This window comes from Bufo gargarizans, chromosome 2 (assembly GCF_014858855.1).
Source record: "Bufo gargarizans isolate SCDJY-AF-19 chromosome 2, ASM1485885v1, whole genome shotgun sequence".
Taxonomy (NCBI): domain Eukaryota; kingdom Metazoa; phylum Chordata; class Amphibia; order Anura; family Bufonidae; genus Bufo; species Bufo gargarizans.
The window spans coordinates 231,129,995-231,151,020 of NC_058081.1; the positions used below are offsets into that span (position 1 = coordinate 231,129,995).

The following is a 21,026-nucleotide window of genomic DNA, read 5'->3' on the forward strand; positions in this document are numbered from 1 at the left end:
CTTTTTGGTGATGATCTTAAAAAAAGGTGACTTGCATGCTATACATATTTAGTATCACAGGAATTATACAAACACACAAAATAAATCTAATCCAGCCCAGAATAGCACTTTTTTTTTCAGAAATAGTTAGTAAAAGTTAATCAATAAGTTATCTGTCCCACAACATCAATGAAAATGTAAAAGAAAATGATGGCTCTCAGAATGTAGCAAAATCCTGTGGCCTTAATGCCAATATAGCCTTGGTGCTTAGGCTACTTTCACACTTGCGTTTTTCTTTTCCGGCATAGAGTTCCGTCCTAGGGGCTCTATATCGGAAAAGAACTGATCAGTTTTATCCCCATGCATTCTGAATGGAGAGTAATCCGTTCAGGATGTCGCCAGTTCCGTCGTTTTGACAGAAAAAACTGAAGACTTGCCTGAATGCCGGATCTGGCATTTTTTTCCATAGGAATGTATTAGTGCCGGTTCCAGCATTCAAAATACCGGAATGCCTGATCCGTCCTTCCAGTCTGCGCATGCGCAGACCTTTAAAAATGAGAAATAAATAAATACCGGATCCGTTTTGCCTGATGACACCGGAAAAACGGATCCGGTATTGCAATGCATTTTTCTGACTGATCAGGCATTTTTCAGACTGATCAGGAGCCTTATCAGTCCGAAAAATGCCTGATCAGTCAGAAAAAATGACATGCGTTTGCATACAGTTTGCCTGATCAGGCAGGTAGTTCAGGCAACGGAACCGCCTGCCTGAATCAAACAACGCAAGTGTGAAAGTACCCTTAAAGGGAACCTGTCGCCTAGAAAATGCATATTAAACCGCCAGCAGTACCTTTATGGCAGCCTGTAGCATGATTATAAAGGTGTCTGTGTCTTTTCTGTGCAATGCGGCAAAAGTATTTTATTAAACTGACCACGCTTTGTAAATGATAGTCCTGAAGTCATGGGGGCAGTGGCCTTCTCGCCTGAAGTAAAGCGTTCCCTTTTCCTCCCCTTAGCGTTTTAATGATAGGATTTCCTTCACTACTGGACACATGAATGTAGTCTTGCGCGTGCGCTGTGTCCCTGCAAAACCAGCGTTGTGCCTGTTCCACCCCGCTATGAGGTATTGTTCAAAAGCTCAATGCTCAGGCACACGAGAGCCCTGGGCATGCGAGAGACTACATTCAAACAACCGGCAGTGAAGGAATCGGGCATCCTATCAATCAAACGCTTCTGTGGTAAAGGGGGCAGGGCGTGCTTGACTTCAGGCGAGAAAGCCGCTGCCCCCTTGACTTCAAGACTATCCCTTATATAGCGTGGTCAGTTGAATAAAAGTCTTTTATTTTCAGACTTTTGCACAGAGAAGACACAGACACCTTTATAATCATGCTACAGGCTGCAATAAGGTACTGTCTGCGGTTTATATGCATTTTCTAGGCGACAGGTTCCCTTAAGCAGTTAAAACATTTTTACCGGCAAGGTATTGTAATTCAAGAAGGATATCCTCCTTTGAGACCGCTGCTATATCGCCACCAGATCACTGCACAGGATCAGGAATACTGTATCATCAATAATGGTTCACCTATTATTATAAAGTATAGCACTGATCAGAGCGCACATTATGTAGCCAGAGTGTATTTCGCCAGTCTATACAGACAAGCATCATAGACTTCCTATAGTCAGTGCTGCAGGAAATCCCATGGAGGGACACGGCGCTTGTGCCTTTTCCCAGGTTTCCATATACAACACTGTGCAGATCAGTCAGGCTCTGTAGTGGACTGGGAGCGCGGCGTGCCGCATGGAAAATGGAAATGCACTGAATGCAGTGCCTGGCAGTCTGCTGCCATTTCCAGACAACTAGACATGGCAAGAGGCTGTGCTGGTATATAGCAGCAATTCTAGTGGGTGAAGTTTAAAGGGGTGGTTTTATGAAACATATTCAATTTTTTTTTTATACCAGCACCTGGTTCTGAATACTTCTTTAATTGAATGGAATTAAAAATTTAGTATAGCCAGTGATCTATTCAATAAAGTGCATTTGTATAGCGCCACCCGTTGTGTGTTCTCTTCCACATTTATCTGTCTCGCTGAGCTGGTTCAACATGCTCAATTGAAATCTTCCACTGCCACCAGCCATATCTTCTGTTACAAGATGTGGCAGTTAGGGTCCATTCACACGTCCGCAAATGGGTCCGCATCCGTTCCGCAATATCTGGAAAGGGTGTGGACCCATTCATTCTCAATGGGGCAGGAATGGATGCGGAGAGGACACTACATGCTCTCCGCATCCACATTTCCGGAGCGCGGCCCCGAACTTCCGGGCCGCGGCTCCGCAAAAAAATAGAACATGTCCTATTCTTGTCCGCAATTGCAGACAAGAATAGGCAGTTCTATAGGGGTACTGGCTGGGTGTATTGCGAATCCGCAATACACCACGGATGTGTGAATGGACCCTTACAGGGAGAGAGCTGCTGCAGAAAGGACATGTCCCCTGAGCTGCCAGGCAGAAGATCTAGCAGAGCAATAGGAGCAGTGAATGGGGAGATCTCTGCATCCATGTGAGGTCAGGGCTGCATTGTTAGAAAGGTATTGTTATACAGGCTCGGACTGGCCCACAGGGGTACAGGTGAATCCCCCGGTCGGCCCCTAGTCTCCCACCCCCTGCACAAGGTGCACATAACACAGACTTACCGCACTACATACATATATTCAATGTACAGCGCCTCAGCCAGCCTATGTTCTTGTAAAACACCTGATAGATTATTAACCCTTTCATGACCAAGGGTCATTGATGCCCCAGTGTCCAGGTCAAAATTGACAAATCTGACATGCGTCACTTTGTGGTAATAGCTTTGGAACACTTTTACTTATCCACGCCATTCTGAGATTGTTTTCTCGTAACACATTGTACTTCATGATAGTCATATATTTGAGTCAATATATTTCACCTTTATTTATGAAAAAATCCAAAATGTACCAAAAATTTCGAAAAATTCACAATTTTCCAAATTTCAATTTCTCTGCTTCCAAAACAGAAAGTGATACCTAATAAAATATTTATTACTTAACATTCCCCATATGTCTACTTTATGTTGGCATCATTTTGGAAATGTAATTTTATTTTTTTAGGACGTTAGAAGGCTTAGAAGTTTAGAAGCAATTCTTACAATTTTTAAGAAAATTTCCAAAACGCACTTTTTAAGAACAAGTTCAGATCGGAAGTCACTTTGTGGGGCCTACATAGTGGAAACTCCCATAAATGACCCCATTGTAGAAACTACACTCCTCAAGTTACTCAAAACTGATTTTACAAACTTTGTTAACCCTTTAGGCGTTCCACAAGAATTAAAGGAAAATGGAGATTAAATTTCTAAATGTCACTTTTTTTGGCAGATTTTCCATTTTATAATTTATTTTTTTCTTTAACACATTGAGGGTTAACAGCCAAACAAAACTCAATATTTTTTACCCTGATTCCGCGGTTTACATAAACACCCCACATGTGGTCGTAAACTGCTGTACGGGCACACGGCAGGGCGCAGAAGGAAAGGAATGCCATACGGTTTTTGGAAGGTAGATTGTGCTGGATTGGTTTTCTGAACGCCATATGTTTTTTATTTTTCTGCCGATCGTCTTGTGCAAGGGCTCGTTTTTTGCAGAAAGAGTTGGTTTTTATTGGTACCAATTTTGGGTACATAGGATTCTTTGATCATTCATTATTACACGTTATGGGGCCAGGTGACCCCAAAATTGTCTGTTTTGGAGCAGTTTTCATTTATTTATTTTTACAGCGTTCATCTGAGGAGTTAGGTCATGTGATTGTTCTCTAGAGAAGATCGTTACGGACGTGTCAATACCTAATATGTATACTTTTTCTTATTTATTTAAGTTTTACACAATAATAGCATTTCTGAAACCAAAAAAATGATATTTTAGTGTCTCTATAGTCTGAGAGCCAAAACTTTTTTATTTTTTGGGCGATTGTCTTAAATAGGGTATCATTTTTTGCGGGACGAGGTGATGGTTTGATTGGTACTATTTTGGGGGTCATATGGCTTTTTGATCGCTCGCTGTTGCACTTTTTGTGATGTAAGGTGAAAAAAATAGCTTTTTTGGCACTGTTTTTTTTATTTTATTTTTATGGTGTTTATCGGACGGGGTCTATCATGTGATATATTTATAGAGGCGGTCGTTACGGACGCGCTGACACCTAATATGTGTATTTTATTTTATCTTTTCATTTTTTTTTATAGGAAAAGGAATTTCTTTTTTTCAATTTACATTTTTATTTATTTTTTTACTTTTATTATTTTCATTTTTTTTATCAGTTCCCTCTTGGATCTTCAAGATCCAGTGGGGCTGATAGTTGTACTATACTTTGCAATGCTCTTGCATTCCAAAGTATAATACTTCCAGATTGCCTGTAGGTGGCAGCACTGGACACCTTTCCATGGCAACAGGACGCTTTTGCAAAGCGTCCGGTTGCCATGGCAACCATCGGGTGCTGCAATTACAGCGGTGCAGCCCCGATGGTGGAGAGAGGGAGCTCCCTCCCTCTGTTAACCTCATGGATGCCGCAACCGCGGCATCTATGGGGTTATAGGAGAGTGTCAGCATAGAGCTGACACTCTGCTGATGGCGGCGGCTCAGTAATGGAGCCGCCGCCATCACACACAGCAGGGGGATCGGGGGGCAGCGCTGGAAAGGTGGGGTGGGGGGGATTGGAGAGGCTACAAAATGACTGCATGGGTGGGGGGGGGGGGATCGCCGAGGCTACTAAATGACTGCATGGGGCGGGGAGGGGGGCGGACCAAATTACGGCAGCTAGTAGGAGAATGAGCTGCAGGAGGCACAAGGGGGGGCACAGCCACAGATCGGGGGCACAGATCGGCGGGAGGGGGGTTTATTACCCGAGGACACATTACCTGATTTCATGCTCTGATCTGCAGAGCGCAGATCAGAGCATGAAACCGGCATTTTAACACTGCCGCGATCCGATTGGTTAGTCTGCACAGACTAACCAATCGGATCGATTGCCGGCAAGGGGCCACTCTGATTGGTCCCTTGCCGGCATTACTGCACTGTATGCTGTCCGTGACAGCATACAGGGCAGGGGCAGAAGCTTTAATCCAAGCGCTTTGCAGCGCTTGGATTAAAGAGCTGCCAGAACGTATATATACGTGGTAGCTGCACGGGGTATGTGCAGCTATCACGTATATATACAGATTGTGGTCGTGAAAGGGTTAAAGAAACTCCCCGGTTTATTATTATAGACACGATCAGAGCTGAGATGACTTCTAGGTATAGAGGAAAGCTACCAGTGTCTCCCCAGGACCTACCTCCTCAAAGGTGCTGCCGGGACCCCCATATTCAATCATCTGGTAGCATCTTGCTGCTGTGTGAGCGGGCAATATTTAAAAGTATCCGTACGGTGGGCCCCCCAAATACATTTTAATGGTGGGCCCTAGGCACCCCAGTCCGACACTATTGTTATGTACTATATGATTTTAATTTTTTACATCAATCATGGCTTAACCCCTTTAAAGGGCTTACTGGGTTATAGCTATTGATGACCAATACAATAACAGATGGGGGCAGACACCTAGCACCCCCGCTGATCAGCTGCGAGCACAGCCCCGTTCTCTGTGCAGGGGCCACGCAGCTCAGTAACCTGGTAATCCCCTCTACATTCAGGTTCACACAGGGCAAATTTAGCGCAAAGGATTCATTTATTTTAGGCAAAACCTTACTTGGATAACAGACATTTTTTTTATGTGTTTTCCTGGATAGATCATACAAACAAGACATTACTGGAAACTCCCGAGCAATGATGAAACTAATGAATAGTGCCGACGTGGCCAAGCATTCTTTGTCCACCCTGGGAAGTGCCAATTGTTTTGTGGATTCGTTGCATGATGGCATTGATTTTGACTGCAGTGTTTCAAGGTAAGTTTAAATGGCGAGTATTTTTTCCCTGTGAATCCTTGTCAGCAGTCGTCTAACCTACTGGGGTGTGTAGGAGTACTAGAGGCGTTGTATCACCAGACTTTGGGGAAACTTTAAGGACCAGCAGCAGTGTTGCCCTACTTCCCTAGCTTGGGACTGTGTTAAAGTTCTCAGCATTTCTGGAACGGGCCTGTACAGAGTGGATGTAGGAACCTCCACTGAGCTGCAAATCTTTGCAATATGCCATAACTTGGGTGTACCCCTTTAATTATGGACCTGAATGCTTCCTATTCAGCATTCCTATACTGTTTTATAGTCTTGAAGGAAATGATTGTTTTTAATGTTGCTGATCTTTCTTCCAGGGCTCGTTTTGAGCTTATCGGTTCTGCTCTGTTCAATCAGTGCATTGATCCAATCAAAACCCTACTGGAACAAGTTGGTGTTAAAGCGACCGATGTGAATCAGGTTTGCATTTAGTTAGTGTTAATGAAATATTTGAATGCATGTTATTTTACATACACCGCAGCCTAGGGTGAAAATTATTTTCTGTTTCCTAGAAATAAAGGTGTTGTCAATTTGACAGGTGAAAAAAGGGCTATTGTGGGAACTCTGCCTTTAGGACAGTTGATCTGGATTGAGGCACACTATTCTCTCTATATATCTTTTCTAACTGACAGTTCATAAAAGCGAGATATGTAAAGTCCTATTCTAAAATGTGATTTCTGCACATTTTAAAATGAAAAATTATTGCTTGGTTTCCAAGCACAGGATCTATATGAGCAAAATATAATATGTACATAACCAGTTGGGTAATCCTGTTTTGGTACTGAGTAGAGATTAATGAATTTCTTAAAATGTATTATGTGTGAAAATTTTCGAATCAATTCTACATCAGGTAGAGGGGGGTGAGAGGTAGAAAGAGATATTTTTCCTAGAAACCCAGAGAAGAACTTCCTGGCCCACAATACTTTTCAAGCATACTAGGCACTCGCGCACTCTCATTATGGAATCGCTTCCATCAGACCTCAGAGCAAACCCCCAAATCAGATCCTCATTCTTCATCAAATCCCCAAATCGGACTCCCATTCTGCATATCCCCAGGCTCCATCAGCCTTAGATCAGACTCCCCAACCTCACATCAGACTCTCCATCAGCCTCAGGTCAGACCCCCTCCCCCCCTGTCTCCATCTGCCTCAGATTGGACCCCCCTGTCTCCATCTGCCTCAGATTGGACCCCCCTGTCTCCATCTGCCTCAGATTGGACCCCCCTGTCTCCATCTGCCTCAGATTGGACCCCCCTGTCTCCATCTGCCTCAGATTGGACCCCCCTGTCTCCATCTGCCTCAGATTGGACCCCCCTGTCTCCATCTGCCTCAGATTGGACCCCCCTGTCTCCATCTGCCTCAGATTGGACCCCCCCCTGTCTCCATCTGCCTCAGATTGGACCCCCCCTGTCTCCATCTGCCTCAGATTGGACCCCCCTGTCTCCATCTGCCTCAGATGGACCCCCCTGTCTCCATCTGCCTCAGATTGGACCCCCCTGTCTCCATCTGCCTCAGATTGGACCCCCCTGTCTCCATCTGCCTCAGATTGGACCCCCCTGTCTCCATCTGCCTCAGATTGGACCCCCCCTGTCTCCATCTGCCTCAGATTGGACCCCCCTGTCTCCATCTGCCTCAGATTGGACCCCCCTGTCTCCATCTGCCTAAGATCAGACATTACAAAAAAAACTTGCCTTGCTTGCTCCGGATGGTGCTGCAGATCCAGGACACACTGCCCCATCACTTCTTCTGGGTCTTGCTGTGTACTGTGACCTGACTGTGCACAGCATCAGTGCTCACCTACGTGTACTACATCCTGCCGCTGTGCACGGTCAGGACACCAAAGCAGGACCAAGGAAGGCGAGTACAACAGCAAAGCTCTGTCCGTGCCTCCTGTATGCTAATGACCACTTCCACTGTGTCTTAAAGTCTGAAAAATAGTGCAAACCCCCGCCACCTCGGCATTAACCAAAGATGTATAAACTACTTCAGTTAAACTCTTTGGTCTAAGCATGTTCTTTTTGTAACTGATAAATCCTTTGTTCTTTTGTAGGTAGTTTTATGTGGTGGGTCAGCTCGCATTCCCAAACTGCAGCAGTTAATTCGGGATTTATTTCCTGATGTGGAACTGCTCAGTAGCATACCGCCAGATGAGGTGATTCCCATTGGAGCTGCTATACAAGCTGGAATTCTACTGGGCAAAGAAAATCCATCTATGGAAGCAGACACCATTACTATTGAGTGCTCTGCCAGCGACATACTGGTTAAGGTTTGTAGATATAACGCACACAAGGAGAAATGATCTACGTTGCAGTTTTGCCCTGTTACATAGTAGTACCTACTGGTGTAAGACTCAAGAGGAATGCAATGCAGTATGGCGGAGCTCACCACCAGTGACCACCAGTGGAAGCACGGAAACCAGGCGTGGACGAAAGCAACAGAAGAAAGTGATCCAGCTTCCAAGATGGCAGTAATAAATGTGATATTCTTTATTTCATGGGTGCAGACTGGTGTAGGACTGCCCATTCACATTACAATAACATGGGTGGATAATGCCAACAATCTAATGTGTATGGGACCTGTATAGAACTCTATTCACACTATGTATCCATTATTGAGGTAAATTGTTGATGTGAACCTGTGTTCTCATTGGTTTGTAGTCTGATCATCTTGACTTGCGGCTATGTAGAATGAGAACAGTAGCATATACCACAACTTCTTGGACATGTTATACTCCTGTTAAACTACTATTTTAAGGGATTTTTCTGGGATTTTAATGTTGAATTATTATTAAAGCACCAGTCATTTCAAGAAGTTGTACATATGAAAAGGAGTGTACATACGTAATATGAAACAATTGCAGTAAGCATGAACTAGACGAGTTACAAACTGGTACAGGAGAGTGGACCCTTCCCACGAGGGTTTACAATCTACAAGGATATAGTATGTATTCATGACTTATGGGTAGGATTCTAACTCTCATCACCCCCACCGATTGGCTGATTGAAGGAGCTGTGACCTCTATTGCTGGGCAAAGTGCCATAAGATCTGTACTGGCTACGCATGGTACTGTTTGTAGCTCTGTCCCATTCACTTGAGTGGAACGGGGCTGAAGTACCAGTCACAGCTGCCCACCCTTCCTGGTAAGCAGCACTGTAGTCTCTTCGAACAGTTGATTGGTGAAAGTGCCAGGTAGAGATGAGCGATTTTCATATTTTGAAATTCGCTCAGGCTTCGTTTGGTGGTAAAAGCAGAATTGTGTTATGGATTCCGTTACCACGGACCATAACCCAATTCTTTGACGAAATGCCTTTCGAGGCATTCCGTTATTCCTTACGTTATAATAGAAGTCTGTGTGCTGCAAAACGGATCCGTCCTGTTTACGTTATGCAGGGGAATCCTCTCCTGCATAACGTAAACCAGACGGATCCGTTATAATGCCCATAGACTTCTATTACGACGGAAGGAATAACGGAATGCCTCAAAAGGCATTTCGTCATAAAATTGTGTTATGGTCTGCTTTTACCACCAAACGAAGTGCGAACGAATTTCATAACATGAAATTCGCTGATCTCTAGTGCCAGGCGTTGAAACCACACCAGTCCTCAGTATTAAAATGATAATGGAAGCTGTTCTGCGAGGCTGTCCTACTAGAAATTAGAATCTGCACTTTGTGAAGATATGCTGTTTATAGAGAGTGTGCAGCATGGACCACAGGAGGTCCCTAATGCAGTATCTATCCAACATGGCAAAACCAACTAAATACATGCAGCCTAGTGTAACTGATATAAGGCTTACTTTATGACCACTTCCAGTAGTACTAACCGTCCATTCCATGCGTGTCTTTACAGGAAGCTGATGAGTCAGGAGCTGAGAAGTTCTCCGTTTTGCTGCCATCGGGTACCCCACTTCCCGCCCGTAGACAACACTTATTACAAGCACCTGGAAGCTTCACCTCCGTTTGCTTGGAACTATATGAATCAGTTCGGAAATCGAGTACATCAGAAAACTCCAAATTTGCACAAGTAAGATATTACTGCGGTTTAGGTCCAGAAATTAAAAGAAGTGTGTATTAAAAATGCTCACCCTCTCACGTGGTACCGCACAGACTTGAGTGTCCACGCTGCTCTCGGGGAAACCAAAGGAAACTGTCCGCTCAGTCCACAGCTATACCACCAAACCCTGGAATAATCCTCTGGGACGTGAGGTTTTTAAAATTCCATATTTTCTTTATTCAAGATGCATTAAAACATCCAAGAAGCATATATGACCTATCCGAAACGCTTGTCTGCTGCTATGTTTTGTTTTTAATGCGTCTTGAATAAAGAAAATATTGAGATTTGAAGACTGAGTGGCAGAGGATTATTCCAGGGTTTGGTGGTATATGAAGTCCAGACCTGTTAGGCATTCGTGACTCATCCTGTGCCCATGCCAAAAATATTCATAGAGGATGAGAATACCCTTTTAATAGGAGGTTCAGTTTCCTCTCCACCCTATTTATCACCGGTAGTAGAATGAATATCCAGCAGATGTGCTATGCTATAGGTAACGTGTAATATTAAAAAATTTTGTTCACAGATTGTACTTAAAGATCTACAGAAGAAAGATAATGGTGTTCATGACATACTGACTGTACTTACAATGAAAAGGTAACTTACCTCTACTAATTGCTGCAACTTACCTGTGCACTCTATGACGATGATAAAGGTGATGCAAGCATATATGGCATCAGTGAACAGAGCTTAGCCGCGCCCTCTCTCAAACAGCTGATCGGCGGGGGTCCCGGGTGTCGGACCCCCGCCGATCAGAAGCTGATGATCTATCCAGAGGATAGATCATCAGTTAAATGAAGGTGCAGAACCCCTTTAATACCAGGCACTTACTAATGTATTGTGATTATCCATATTGCTTCCTTTTCTGGCTGGGTTCAATTTTCCATCTTATTATACACTGCTCGTTTCCATGGTTACGCCCACCCTGCAATCCATCAGCTGTGCCCATGCTTGCACACTATAGGAAAAAAGAGCCAGCCTCTCTGGTGGCTGGGACTATGAGAGCACATATAAGCTGGTGCTTTTTCCTATAGTGTGCAAGCACGACCGATCACCTCTGCTGGATTGCAGGGTGGTCGTAACCATGGAGACAAGCACTTTATAATATGATGAAAAAATGAATCCAGCCAGAAAAGGAAGCAATATGGAAATTAACAATACATTAGTAAGTGCCTGCTGAAGTGCAACAACCCCTTTAAGGCTCCAGTTAGCTCGAAACTTGTTTTTTAAGTGTCCTAGTATGTGTCTTATGAAATAATGTAAATTAGTTTTTACACAGAGTGCTGGATGATACTTCCAACCTTTTTGGATGTACTGCGACCTAGGAGCCAACCCTGTTTTGATCCTTGATCTTAGTTTTTTAACCTAAAGCCAACCATACACTTAACAGGGTTGTGTTTTTTCAAGCATTGGTGGCATATAGCTAGGATATGCCACAAAGTGAAGGAAAGCGGACCGCGCATGCGCCACCAGTGCTGAATATAGCCAAATGGCACGCTCAACTGTTTTCAGAAGTCCCATAGAAATTAATGGGAAGCGCACCGCACAAGCGCGGCCACTGCTCCATTCACTTCTTTGGGGCAAACATCTAATGTGTATGGGCAACTTAAGAGGAGCCGGTGAGCTGAACTGTCCTGTATTGTCCTCTGTGAAGCATTTTACGGCTGCTTCAGTTGCCTTTTTCTCTTGAATTTTTTTTTGTTTTTTTTTTTTTTATCCTTGTGAGTTATATATTTGACTTCTGTGATCTTCAGTGGGATTTTCCTTAGTTTATGGGACTGTCATGGGGTTAAAGGGGGAATGATTCTACAATCTGACACCCCAATTTTGGACCATTATCTTCAGTAATACATGAGCAGTACTGCAGATATGGAGTCCAGAGCACGATTTTATATATTATACAATATTACTTTATTTTCCTACTGCCACCGCTGTTCCCTCGTCAAAGTTGGGCTGAAATACACAGTATGGACTGCAGTGCTGTTCTAACATAATGGTGAGCACATGTGCGCATGCACAGCAGTCCTGACCATGTATTTCACAAAGTGGGTGCAGGATAATAAAAATAGTGATCTGGACTCCAGTGAAGGGACAGAGCCAGCAGTGTTGCACATGCGTAGTACGTATACTGGGGCCGATGCCCATACTATATGCTGTGAGGAGCCAGCCAAGAAGACAGGGAGGCGACGTCACCAGCAGAGGGCGTCAGTGATATCACAGGCAGTTAGGAGCGCATGAGGGAGGTACTGTCTGCAGTACTACGCATATTACTGTAGATAATGGTCCACAATTGGCGTGATAGTTTCCCTTTTAATGATGTAAACTAGTGTATGATTATTATGTTTTTTTTATCTACAGGGATGGCTCATTGCATGTAACCTGCACGGACAAAGACACTGGAAGGTCAGAAATGATCACCCTTGAAGATTCATCTTAGTGCAAGGATCAGTTATGGCATATTCGGAAGAGGCAAAGGCCAAGCTGAAACACAAAAAAGACATTGGTGGCAGTGTTGTGTACAGTCCGAATCTAAAGAGAAACTAGCCTATCCTTTCATTATTTACTTCTTCATAGAGTCTTTGATTTATCCCTTTTGTTGCTTTTCAGTACAGCATTGTCGACAATATTATATATGTTCAGATCAGTCGGTATAGCCATCCAAAAGCATATACAGTATTTCCGTATCCAGAGCTTCATATAGGAGCAGACCTTTAGTCTGAACTCCTTTCATCCGCCTGGTGTACAGCAAGCTAGTGCTCACGCATACCGCATATTGACAGTTTAATTTGTCTTGTAGAGCATGTTTGACATGTAAGGTGATTATGGTAGGATTTATCAAAACTGTTGCAAACGGCAAGTGGAGGAGAGGACCATAGCGGCCAAGCCTGGTCACTGCCTTAAAGAGATTATCCCATGATTGATGTAAAAAATTAAAATCTGACATCATCTAGAACATGACAACCTTTTCTAACAAAGCTAGAACCAGCCCTGTGCCTCACATGGATCCAGAGATCTCCCCATTCGCTGCTCCAGATGTTCTGCTAGATTTATTTGATGCTGGCAGAGGGCATGTCCTGTCTGCTGCATCTGGTGGCAGTCCAAAGATGGAACTGAGCATGTCCTTCAATCTCAGACAGCAGGGCAGACAAATTAGAAAAAGCGCAAACAGCAGGCAGCGCTATACAGATAGATGTCATTGAATAACTCAGTAGTTGTAATACATTTAATTACATGCAATTACAAAGCACCGGCTCCAGGTGCTGGTTTGAAAATTGTAGAATATTTTTTGTGGAAGGATTTTAAGAAATATAAGCACTGGAATTTGGCTGCTAGGGGTAAACACTCCAGTTCTTTGCACTAGTTTTGATATATCTGCAAAATCCACTATATCAAATAAGGTTTTTACCTTTCATTTGGCAAATGTATATACATTTGGGTTTACTGTAATACCATTGCAAAGTAACATTATAACTCATCTACAGTTTTGATATATTGTGTTGTGTTTTTTGAATTGCAAAGCAGTACGTGTAAAAAAAAAAAAAGTGTACTGTCAAAATTAGTGCAATTAGTCACCGTATATATACCCTTTGAATGGGGTCTCCAGGGCATACATTTTCAAAAGGTAAGAAATGGTCTGAAATCCTAAAAACACACCTCTTTACTCCAGTGCCACCGGCCCCGTGGTCCCTGCCAATCAGTGGCCTTGTCTATATTAGTAGCACTAGAGTGCTGAGGTCAGTAATTGGCTTCAGTGGTCACGTGGTTAAATTGTAAATAATCAGCTTCATGATAGTATACAGAGACCAGTGGCAACCATAGATCCGTGGCGGCAGAGCACTATACGACTTTGTAATTTTTTTGTTTAAACCATTCCTTGACTTTTGAACAAACAAAATACCACTCACAACCCCTTCATAATAATGATATGTAACAGTATTGACGTGAAAGCTCTGTATCTCCATATCTACTTGGACAACCAGATACTGTACATGGGTCCTGTAGTGTGTAGCTTAAAAATTTGGCCTGTATAAGGAATGCTACCATGCTGTTATGCAGTCAGACTTTGTTTAAAACATACCTTTGATGTTTTCTATCTCCACGGTGTGCTGCCCCTTTGGGTCCTCATCTAATCTGCAAAAAATGCGGATCGGATGCAGGCAAAAAGCCTGGTCGTGTGCATGAGCTCTTAGGGCCCAAGCCTGCCCATTTAGTGAGCCCATTCACAAAGCCCAGTACCTCCTCTCCCCCCCCCCCCCCCCCCCCCGTGCGCTCCTAACTGCCTGCAACATCACTGATGCCCTCTACTGGCGACGTTGCCTCCCTGCTATCTGTCTTGGCTGGCTCCTCACAACATATAGTATGGGCATCAGCCTCTGTATACTTACTACACATGACCAACGCTGCTGGCTCCGTCCCTTCAAAACCGTGGCGCTCCCCCAGTGATGATACCAGCCGCGCTGAGCATGCAGATTGCTGGGATACAGATCTGTCCTGCATGAACAACTTTTCAACTACAGCATCTGACAACGGTGGAGGAAATCCAACATGGCAGATCAGCTGGAATGTGCATGGGGATGGCATGTGACATGAAAACGTGCTGATGGTAGGCAGAACATGGTCTAAATCTGCCAGTGTATGGGTAAGCATTGCCTTTATTCCACAAATAAGCAGTGTTAGGCCTCTTTCACACGGGCGTGTGCGCCCCGTTGCTGTATTGTAGACCACATTTGCCGTTCCGCAATACACTGGTGCCGTTCCGTGGGCATTCCGCATCACGGATGCGGACCCATTCACTTAAATGGGTCCGCAAATCCAGAGATGCGGAATGGTACGGAACAGAAGCACTACGGAGTGCTTCCGTGGGGTTTCGTCCCGTACTGCAAAAAAGCTAGAACGTGTCCTATCTTTTTAGCGGAATGGCCGGATCGCGGACCCATTCAAGTGAATGGGTCTTGATCCGCTGCAGCTGCCCCACGGACTGTGCTCGTGCATTGCGGCCCGCAGCACGACAATGGGGCACACACGCCCATGTGAAAGAGGCCTTGGGCTTTTCTGCGTCAAATAAGGCAATGGGGACGCAATGGATAACAACGGTACTACTACGCAGACGCACACAATAAAAAAAAACACGCAGGCTTTCAGGACTTTTATTTCCTTTTCTAATAAATTCAAGAAAAATTGAATAATGTGAATCTTTCCTCACTTAATGCTGTTTTAAGGTATACGTTTTATTTAAAGAGATATCACCACCGCTACCCACTTACCTCTGTCCATACCACTCAGGCAAGTAGTTTATAATCCAACTCTGTGTCCTGAGACCCATTTTCCTCTTATGTATTGATACTGGCTAACAGCCCTGCACACGACCATGACCCTATTTTGGTTTCCAAACCGATGATCTGAGAGATATAAGATACCTTCAGTCTGTATTCCGCACTCTTCTCACTCTCATCAATAAATGTGAAGACCATGAATAAGACTTTGTGGAATCGCCATCTGGATATGTTCATGGCCACCATAGAAATGAATAGGTCAGTGTGCTATCTGCAAAAATACTCATAGAAAACAGATGTAAAATGTGATTGTGTGAATGAGACCTTAATGAGAATTAAAAGTGCACAAGAGAAGAGACAGACAGTGCCATGAGCGGACCAGTTCTGCCACAACACACTTTTATGGAGTGTTACCTGGATGTGCCATAAAAGTGGTGTAAAACACAAATGGGGTCATTTATCAGACTGGTGTAAAGTAGAACTGGCTTAGCTGCCCCTAGCAACCAATCAGATTCCTCCTTTCATTGTTGATAGCTCCTTTGGAAAGTGAAAGGTGAAATCTGATTGGTTGCTATGGGCAACTAAGACCATTCTACTTTACAGTAGTCTGATAAATGACCCCCCAAAAATCGCTAAACTGTAGGACAGGGATCAGCAACCTCCGGCACTCCCAGGATGCTCCATTGGGAGTTGTGAGATCAGCAGAGCATGTTTGCATGATGGGAGTTGTAGTTTCACAGCAGCTGGAGTGCCTAAGGTTGCTGATCCCTGCTGTGGGGTGTCCAGTCACAGTTGTGTGCATCAGTCATGAAAGAGGTCTGGTTTAGGGAAAATTCATACATGTTGTGAAACCTGCATATCTTCATTGGGGGGGAAGCTGCTACAGAGTTATTTACACCAAGAAATTCATAAATGGAATATTTTGTCATTTGTCCACTGCGAAAAATACTGTACTTTATTTGAAATTCTGCACTTAAATACTCAGCACAGGTCTGAAGCAAATAGGCTACAAAATCTGCAAAAGGTAAATCTTCAGGTAACATGTGTTAAAGGGGTTGTGTCACTTCAGCAAGTGGCATGTAGATAAAGTTAAATACAAGGCACTTACTAATGTATTGTTATCATCCATATTGCTTCCTTTGCTGGCTGGATTCATTTTTCCATCACATTATACACGGCTTGTTTCCATGGTTACAGCCCACCCTGCAATCCATCAGTGGTGGCCGTGCTTGCACACTATAGGAAAAAGCACTAGCCTATGTGCTCCTATGGTCCCGGCCACATAAGAGGCTGATGCTTTTTCCTATAGTGTGCAAGCACGACCACCACTGAGGGATTGCAGGGTGGGCTGTAACCATGGAAACAAGCCGTTTTTAATGTGATGGAAAAATGAATCCAGCCAGCAAAGGAAGCAATATGGATGATAATACATTAGTAAGAGCTTGTATTTACGTTCTCTACATGATAAATGCCACTTGCTGAAGTGAGACAGCCCCTTTAAGTCTCTTTCACGCTAGTTATGGAACGTGTCAGTCTCTTCAGTGAAATACGGATGATTTCCCATGCAAGTTAAATCGGTGTTATCTGCAGTTGTGTTGTTTCCATTTGTTCCATCTGCTTGTCATCCATATTTTCATACATGTAAAAAAAAAAAAAAAAACTTGAAAAATGACACACAGCATCTCCTAACAGCCATAGGTGAAAAATGGACTGCACGTGTTTGCCGTTCGTTGGCCTATTGACTTGAATGGACCAGGCAATTTTTCCTGAATGTAGAGATGGTCAGTGATAAACAGTGCTCATGTGCATATAACTATTGGAATGAATGGGTCAGAGCCAGAGGCTGTTGGGCGACTTTCACATCTGCGCTTTCCCTTTCCACTATTGAGATCCGTCATAGGATCTCAATAACAGGCGAAAACGCTTCCGTTTTGTCCCCATTCATTGTTAATGGGGGACAAAATGGAGTGCACCAGAATGCATTCCCTTCCGTTTGGCTGCGTTCCCATCACGGACAGAATAACGCTGTACATAGCGTTTTTCTGTCCGCAATGTGGTGCGTCATGACACGCAATGTAAGTTAATGGTGACTAATCTGTTTTCTCTGGCACAATAAAAAAAACATATCCGCTCCCCATTGACATTCAATGGAGTTGATGACAGATCCGTTTTCTCTGGCACAATAGAAAAAGGATCCGTCCTCCATTGACTTTCAGTGGTGTTCATGACGGATCAGTCATGGCTATGTTTAAGATAATACAACCGGATCCGTTCATAACAGATGCAGACTGTTGTATTATGTCGCAAGCGTTTTTGCTGATCCAAGGCGGATCCAGCAAAAATGCTTGTGTGAAAGTAGCCTAAGTTGTAAGGACGGCATGCATCAGGCCGGAAACATTGCTCTGCATGATGGCAGCTTTTTCTGGACTGAAAACTGCTCCTTTGACCTCAACTCACAGCATTATTATGACTTACGACGTGGGGTCAGACAGGAACTCACAGCATTGTAAGCCATCACAATGCTGAGAGTTCAAGTGAGAGGAGCAGTGTTTGGTTCGGGAAATGTGGTTATCACATGAACCTGGTTTCCTGAACCGAACACACCATGTGAAAATAACCTTAGGGTTGTGCAGGTACTATCTGCTTCACATGACGCCATCGGCCGTGTGCTGGCCAGTCTCAGGCGGATAGTGGCTCCCCTGAACTAACTGTATCCTAGTGATTTAGGATACAGTCTGTCTCAATCTGATGGCGGGGCTATTGTAATGTACTCATGTGACTACACTAGCACAAGTCGCATCTGAGTTAATAGAGGGAATTCCTTAAAGCAGTGGTCCCCAACCTTTTTTTTTGCACCAGTTTCATGCAAGACAGTTTTCCCAGGGACCGGGTAGGGTGGGGGGGGGATTCTGGGGCGGGGCTTAGGGGGTGCTGGTCGGCGCTGATTCACGTGCATAACAAAACACAAGGTGCATATTAAAATATATAACACTATATAAACTGACTAGGGTCTCTGCTGCACTGTACCATATTTTTCACCCTACAAGACGCACCTAAGTGTTAGAAGAGAAAAATAAGAAAAAAATATTTTCCATTACACCTCAAGTCAGACCATCAGACCACAATGCCTCAGATTAGCCCCCCATGTCAGCCAGCCATCATACCCCCCCCCCCTTCCCATGTCAGATAGCAATCAGCGCAAATAAAGTAAAAAATAAAAACGCCTCTCCTGCTCCTCACCACCGCGATCCTCTTCATCCTGCTGACGGCTGTGTATCGCAGGCGCGGGAAACAGTGTGAGGTCACAGTGCGCCCAACCCTGCACAAGCCGACGAGCAGGAAGAGTGAGTACAGATCCTTCACCGCTTCCTGGTCCTCCGGTACTAATGAAGCGCTTCATTAGTACCGCGTTAAAGACGCCCAGCAAACAATCTTACAGGGCCCAGTCCTGGGTTGGGGGCCGCTGCCTTGAAGGGCTTCTCTGAGACTAGTGGGTTTTTAGGAAGTGCCTGCAGCCTGCCTCTCTAAACAGAAGATTCATACCTACCTACCCCCCCACTACTCTGGTCCTCCACTGTGTCCATGTTCCTTTCCCCGCAATGGTGACAGCTGGCGCAGAGTGGGCATGATCACATTTAGCTGCAGCCAATGACCAGCTTTAGCGGTGATGCGCTGCTTTTGGCGAAAAAGGGACACTTACGGCTCATTGTGTAAATTAAGATCCAATCTCTGGATGCGTTGGACCATGGCTGCAGCCAGTGAATGGTTGAGCAGCATTCACAGCCATTTCCTGCCATGTCAAGACAGGAGCAAGACTCAAACATCTTCTAAGGGTACTTTCACACTAGAGGAAAGTCACAGAAATAAGATAATACTGCACTTAGTAAAGTAGATGGAAGCATTATGTATGGACAAAGCCCTCACTCTGATATGATAAAATCTGAGACACTTAACCAATATATTTTGATCAAAACACATCTGTGCCCGCCTACCAAGTGCCAAGGTGGTCTCAGGTCAGGCGGGTCCTACGCTAAACCTACCTGCTGTCACATTAGCGTTTTACTTTTCTGAGATCTGCCATAGGGGCTCAATACCCGGAAAAAAACGCTTCAGTTTTGTCCCCATTCATTGTCAATGGGGACAAAACTGAACTGAACAGAACGAAGTGCTCCAAACGTTCCATTTAGTTGCGTTCCCATACCGGGGAGCAAATCGCAGCATGTTGTAGTTTGCTTTCTGTCCTGGGATGCAGAGCAAGACGGATCCGGCATTACCCCCAATGCAAGTCAATGGGGGACGGATCCGTTTTCTCTGCCACAATAGAAAACTGATCCGTTCCCCCATTGACTTTCAATGGACTTCATGACGGATCGGTCTTGGCTATGTTCATAACGGATGCAGACGGTTGTATTATCAGTAACGGAAGCGTTTTGCTGAACCCTGCCGTATCCAGTAAAAACGCTAGTGTGAAAGTAGCCTTATATAGACATTTAAAGTCCAAATTTGCCCAAATAATGACTATATAGAGGGAGGGACTGTCTCTCCAAAAGAGCGAGACTGGGGAGGCATGTGACTGGCTACCAACCAAGAAAACATAACCTGATGTGTGGAGTGGACTATCAAGGTGTGGGAGAGAATAAGGCCGCCTTCACATCTGTGTCTGGATTTTGTATATCTTATTAAGGCCAAAAACTGGAATAGAAGGGGGAAAAAAAGTGCAAATGTTAACATTATTTAGAGCCTCATCGCCTAACAGTAAAGCTGTCTTAGTTGCCCGTAGCAACCAATCAAATCTCGGCTTTTATTTCCTAAAGGGCTGTGGAAAAATGAAAGCGGAGCTCCGATTGGTTGCTTTGGGCAACTAAGACAGTTTCACTGTTAGGCCGGGCGTTCTGATAAATGTTTTCATTGTTGCGGGTCCACTCATTATGAACGGGATGTATCACGCCGACAAAGTGCTCAAGTGTGAAGGAGGCCTCACAGAGGCTCCTTTATATGTGGCTATGCTGTAAATTGTGGCTTCTTCACGCCAGAAGCTGTTGCGCAGGTTCCTGCCTGACACTATATATAACCTGACTGTCTCAGGAAACTGTATTGGCGGCAAACAAGTTGCATTCGAGTTAACCGCTCTGGCGACAGGGCCCGCCCCCCTGGTGACGTGTAAGGCGTGAAGCTTCACAGCTGAGAGGTTAGGGCGACGGGATTGGCTGGAGTGGACGGGCAGTGTGGAGAGGATGGCGGGGCTGTGACGTCACGACAAGGAGATGTGATTGGCGGGGGGACAAGATGGCCGCTACGCGTGGAGGTGAGTCTGGAGCTGCGTGTAATTGATTTCTGTGATGACATAAACGCGCGGGATACAAACTGGTGAACGGAACCAGCATGTGCCCGGCTGCTGGCTGCGTTTCCCGGAGTGGCTGGTCTCAGGGCCCGGCCTAAAAAGTAGCTACGTTACCGACCACATCTAGTTGAGGAGCAGTTAGTTGCGGTGTTAGAACTCTATAGTGTGTGCGTTTCTGCAACGGACCTTGTATTGTGTACACACAGCCGTCCGTGAAGTCCAGCTGCGGACGGTCTGTGGTGCCCCGGCTCTGCCAGCCCCTGGGCAGCTTGGCATGGCTGCTGTACCCTCAGGGCACTTGCCCTTTACTCGTTGTGTCCTCCGTTGCCTTCTATAGTGGCTGGTTGTCAAATCGCCATTCCACTTCAGGTGTGGGAGTAAACAGCTGTGAGGG

The 21,026-nt window shown here is 44.7% G+C and overlaps 2 protein-coding genes across 2 annotated transcripts in view; both read left to right on the forward strand.

Annotated features, from left to right (window-relative positions):
- The window catches only part of HSPA14 (heat shock protein family A (Hsp70) member 14), a 28,470-nt gene extending 14,951 nt beyond the window's left edge, over positions 1-13,519 (forward strand). The window contains exons 9-14 of the mRNA XM_044276759.1: positions 5,770-5,925; positions 6,288-6,390; positions 8,020-8,235; positions 9,818-9,991; positions 10,545-10,615; positions 12,377-13,519. Of these exons, the coding sequence (XP_044132694.1) occupies positions 5,770-5,925; positions 6,288-6,390; positions 8,020-8,235; positions 9,818-9,991; positions 10,545-10,615; positions 12,377-12,455 (799 nt within the window). The 3' untranslated portion in view covers positions 12,456-13,519. The remainder of the gene's footprint in view (positions 1-5,769; positions 5,926-6,287; positions 6,391-8,019; positions 8,236-9,817; positions 9,992-10,544; positions 10,616-12,376) is intronic.
- Positions 13,520-20,541: 7,022 nt separating this feature from the next.
- SUV39H2 (SUV39H2 histone lysine methyltransferase) overlaps positions 20,542-21,026 on the forward strand; it is a 35,317-nt gene continuing 34,832 nt past the window's right edge. The window contains exon 1 of the mRNA XM_044276761.1: positions 20,542-20,596. Coding sequence (XP_044132696.1) covers positions 20,578-20,596 — 19 coding nt within the window. The 5' untranslated portion in view covers positions 20,542-20,577. The remainder of the gene's footprint in view (positions 20,597-21,026) is intronic.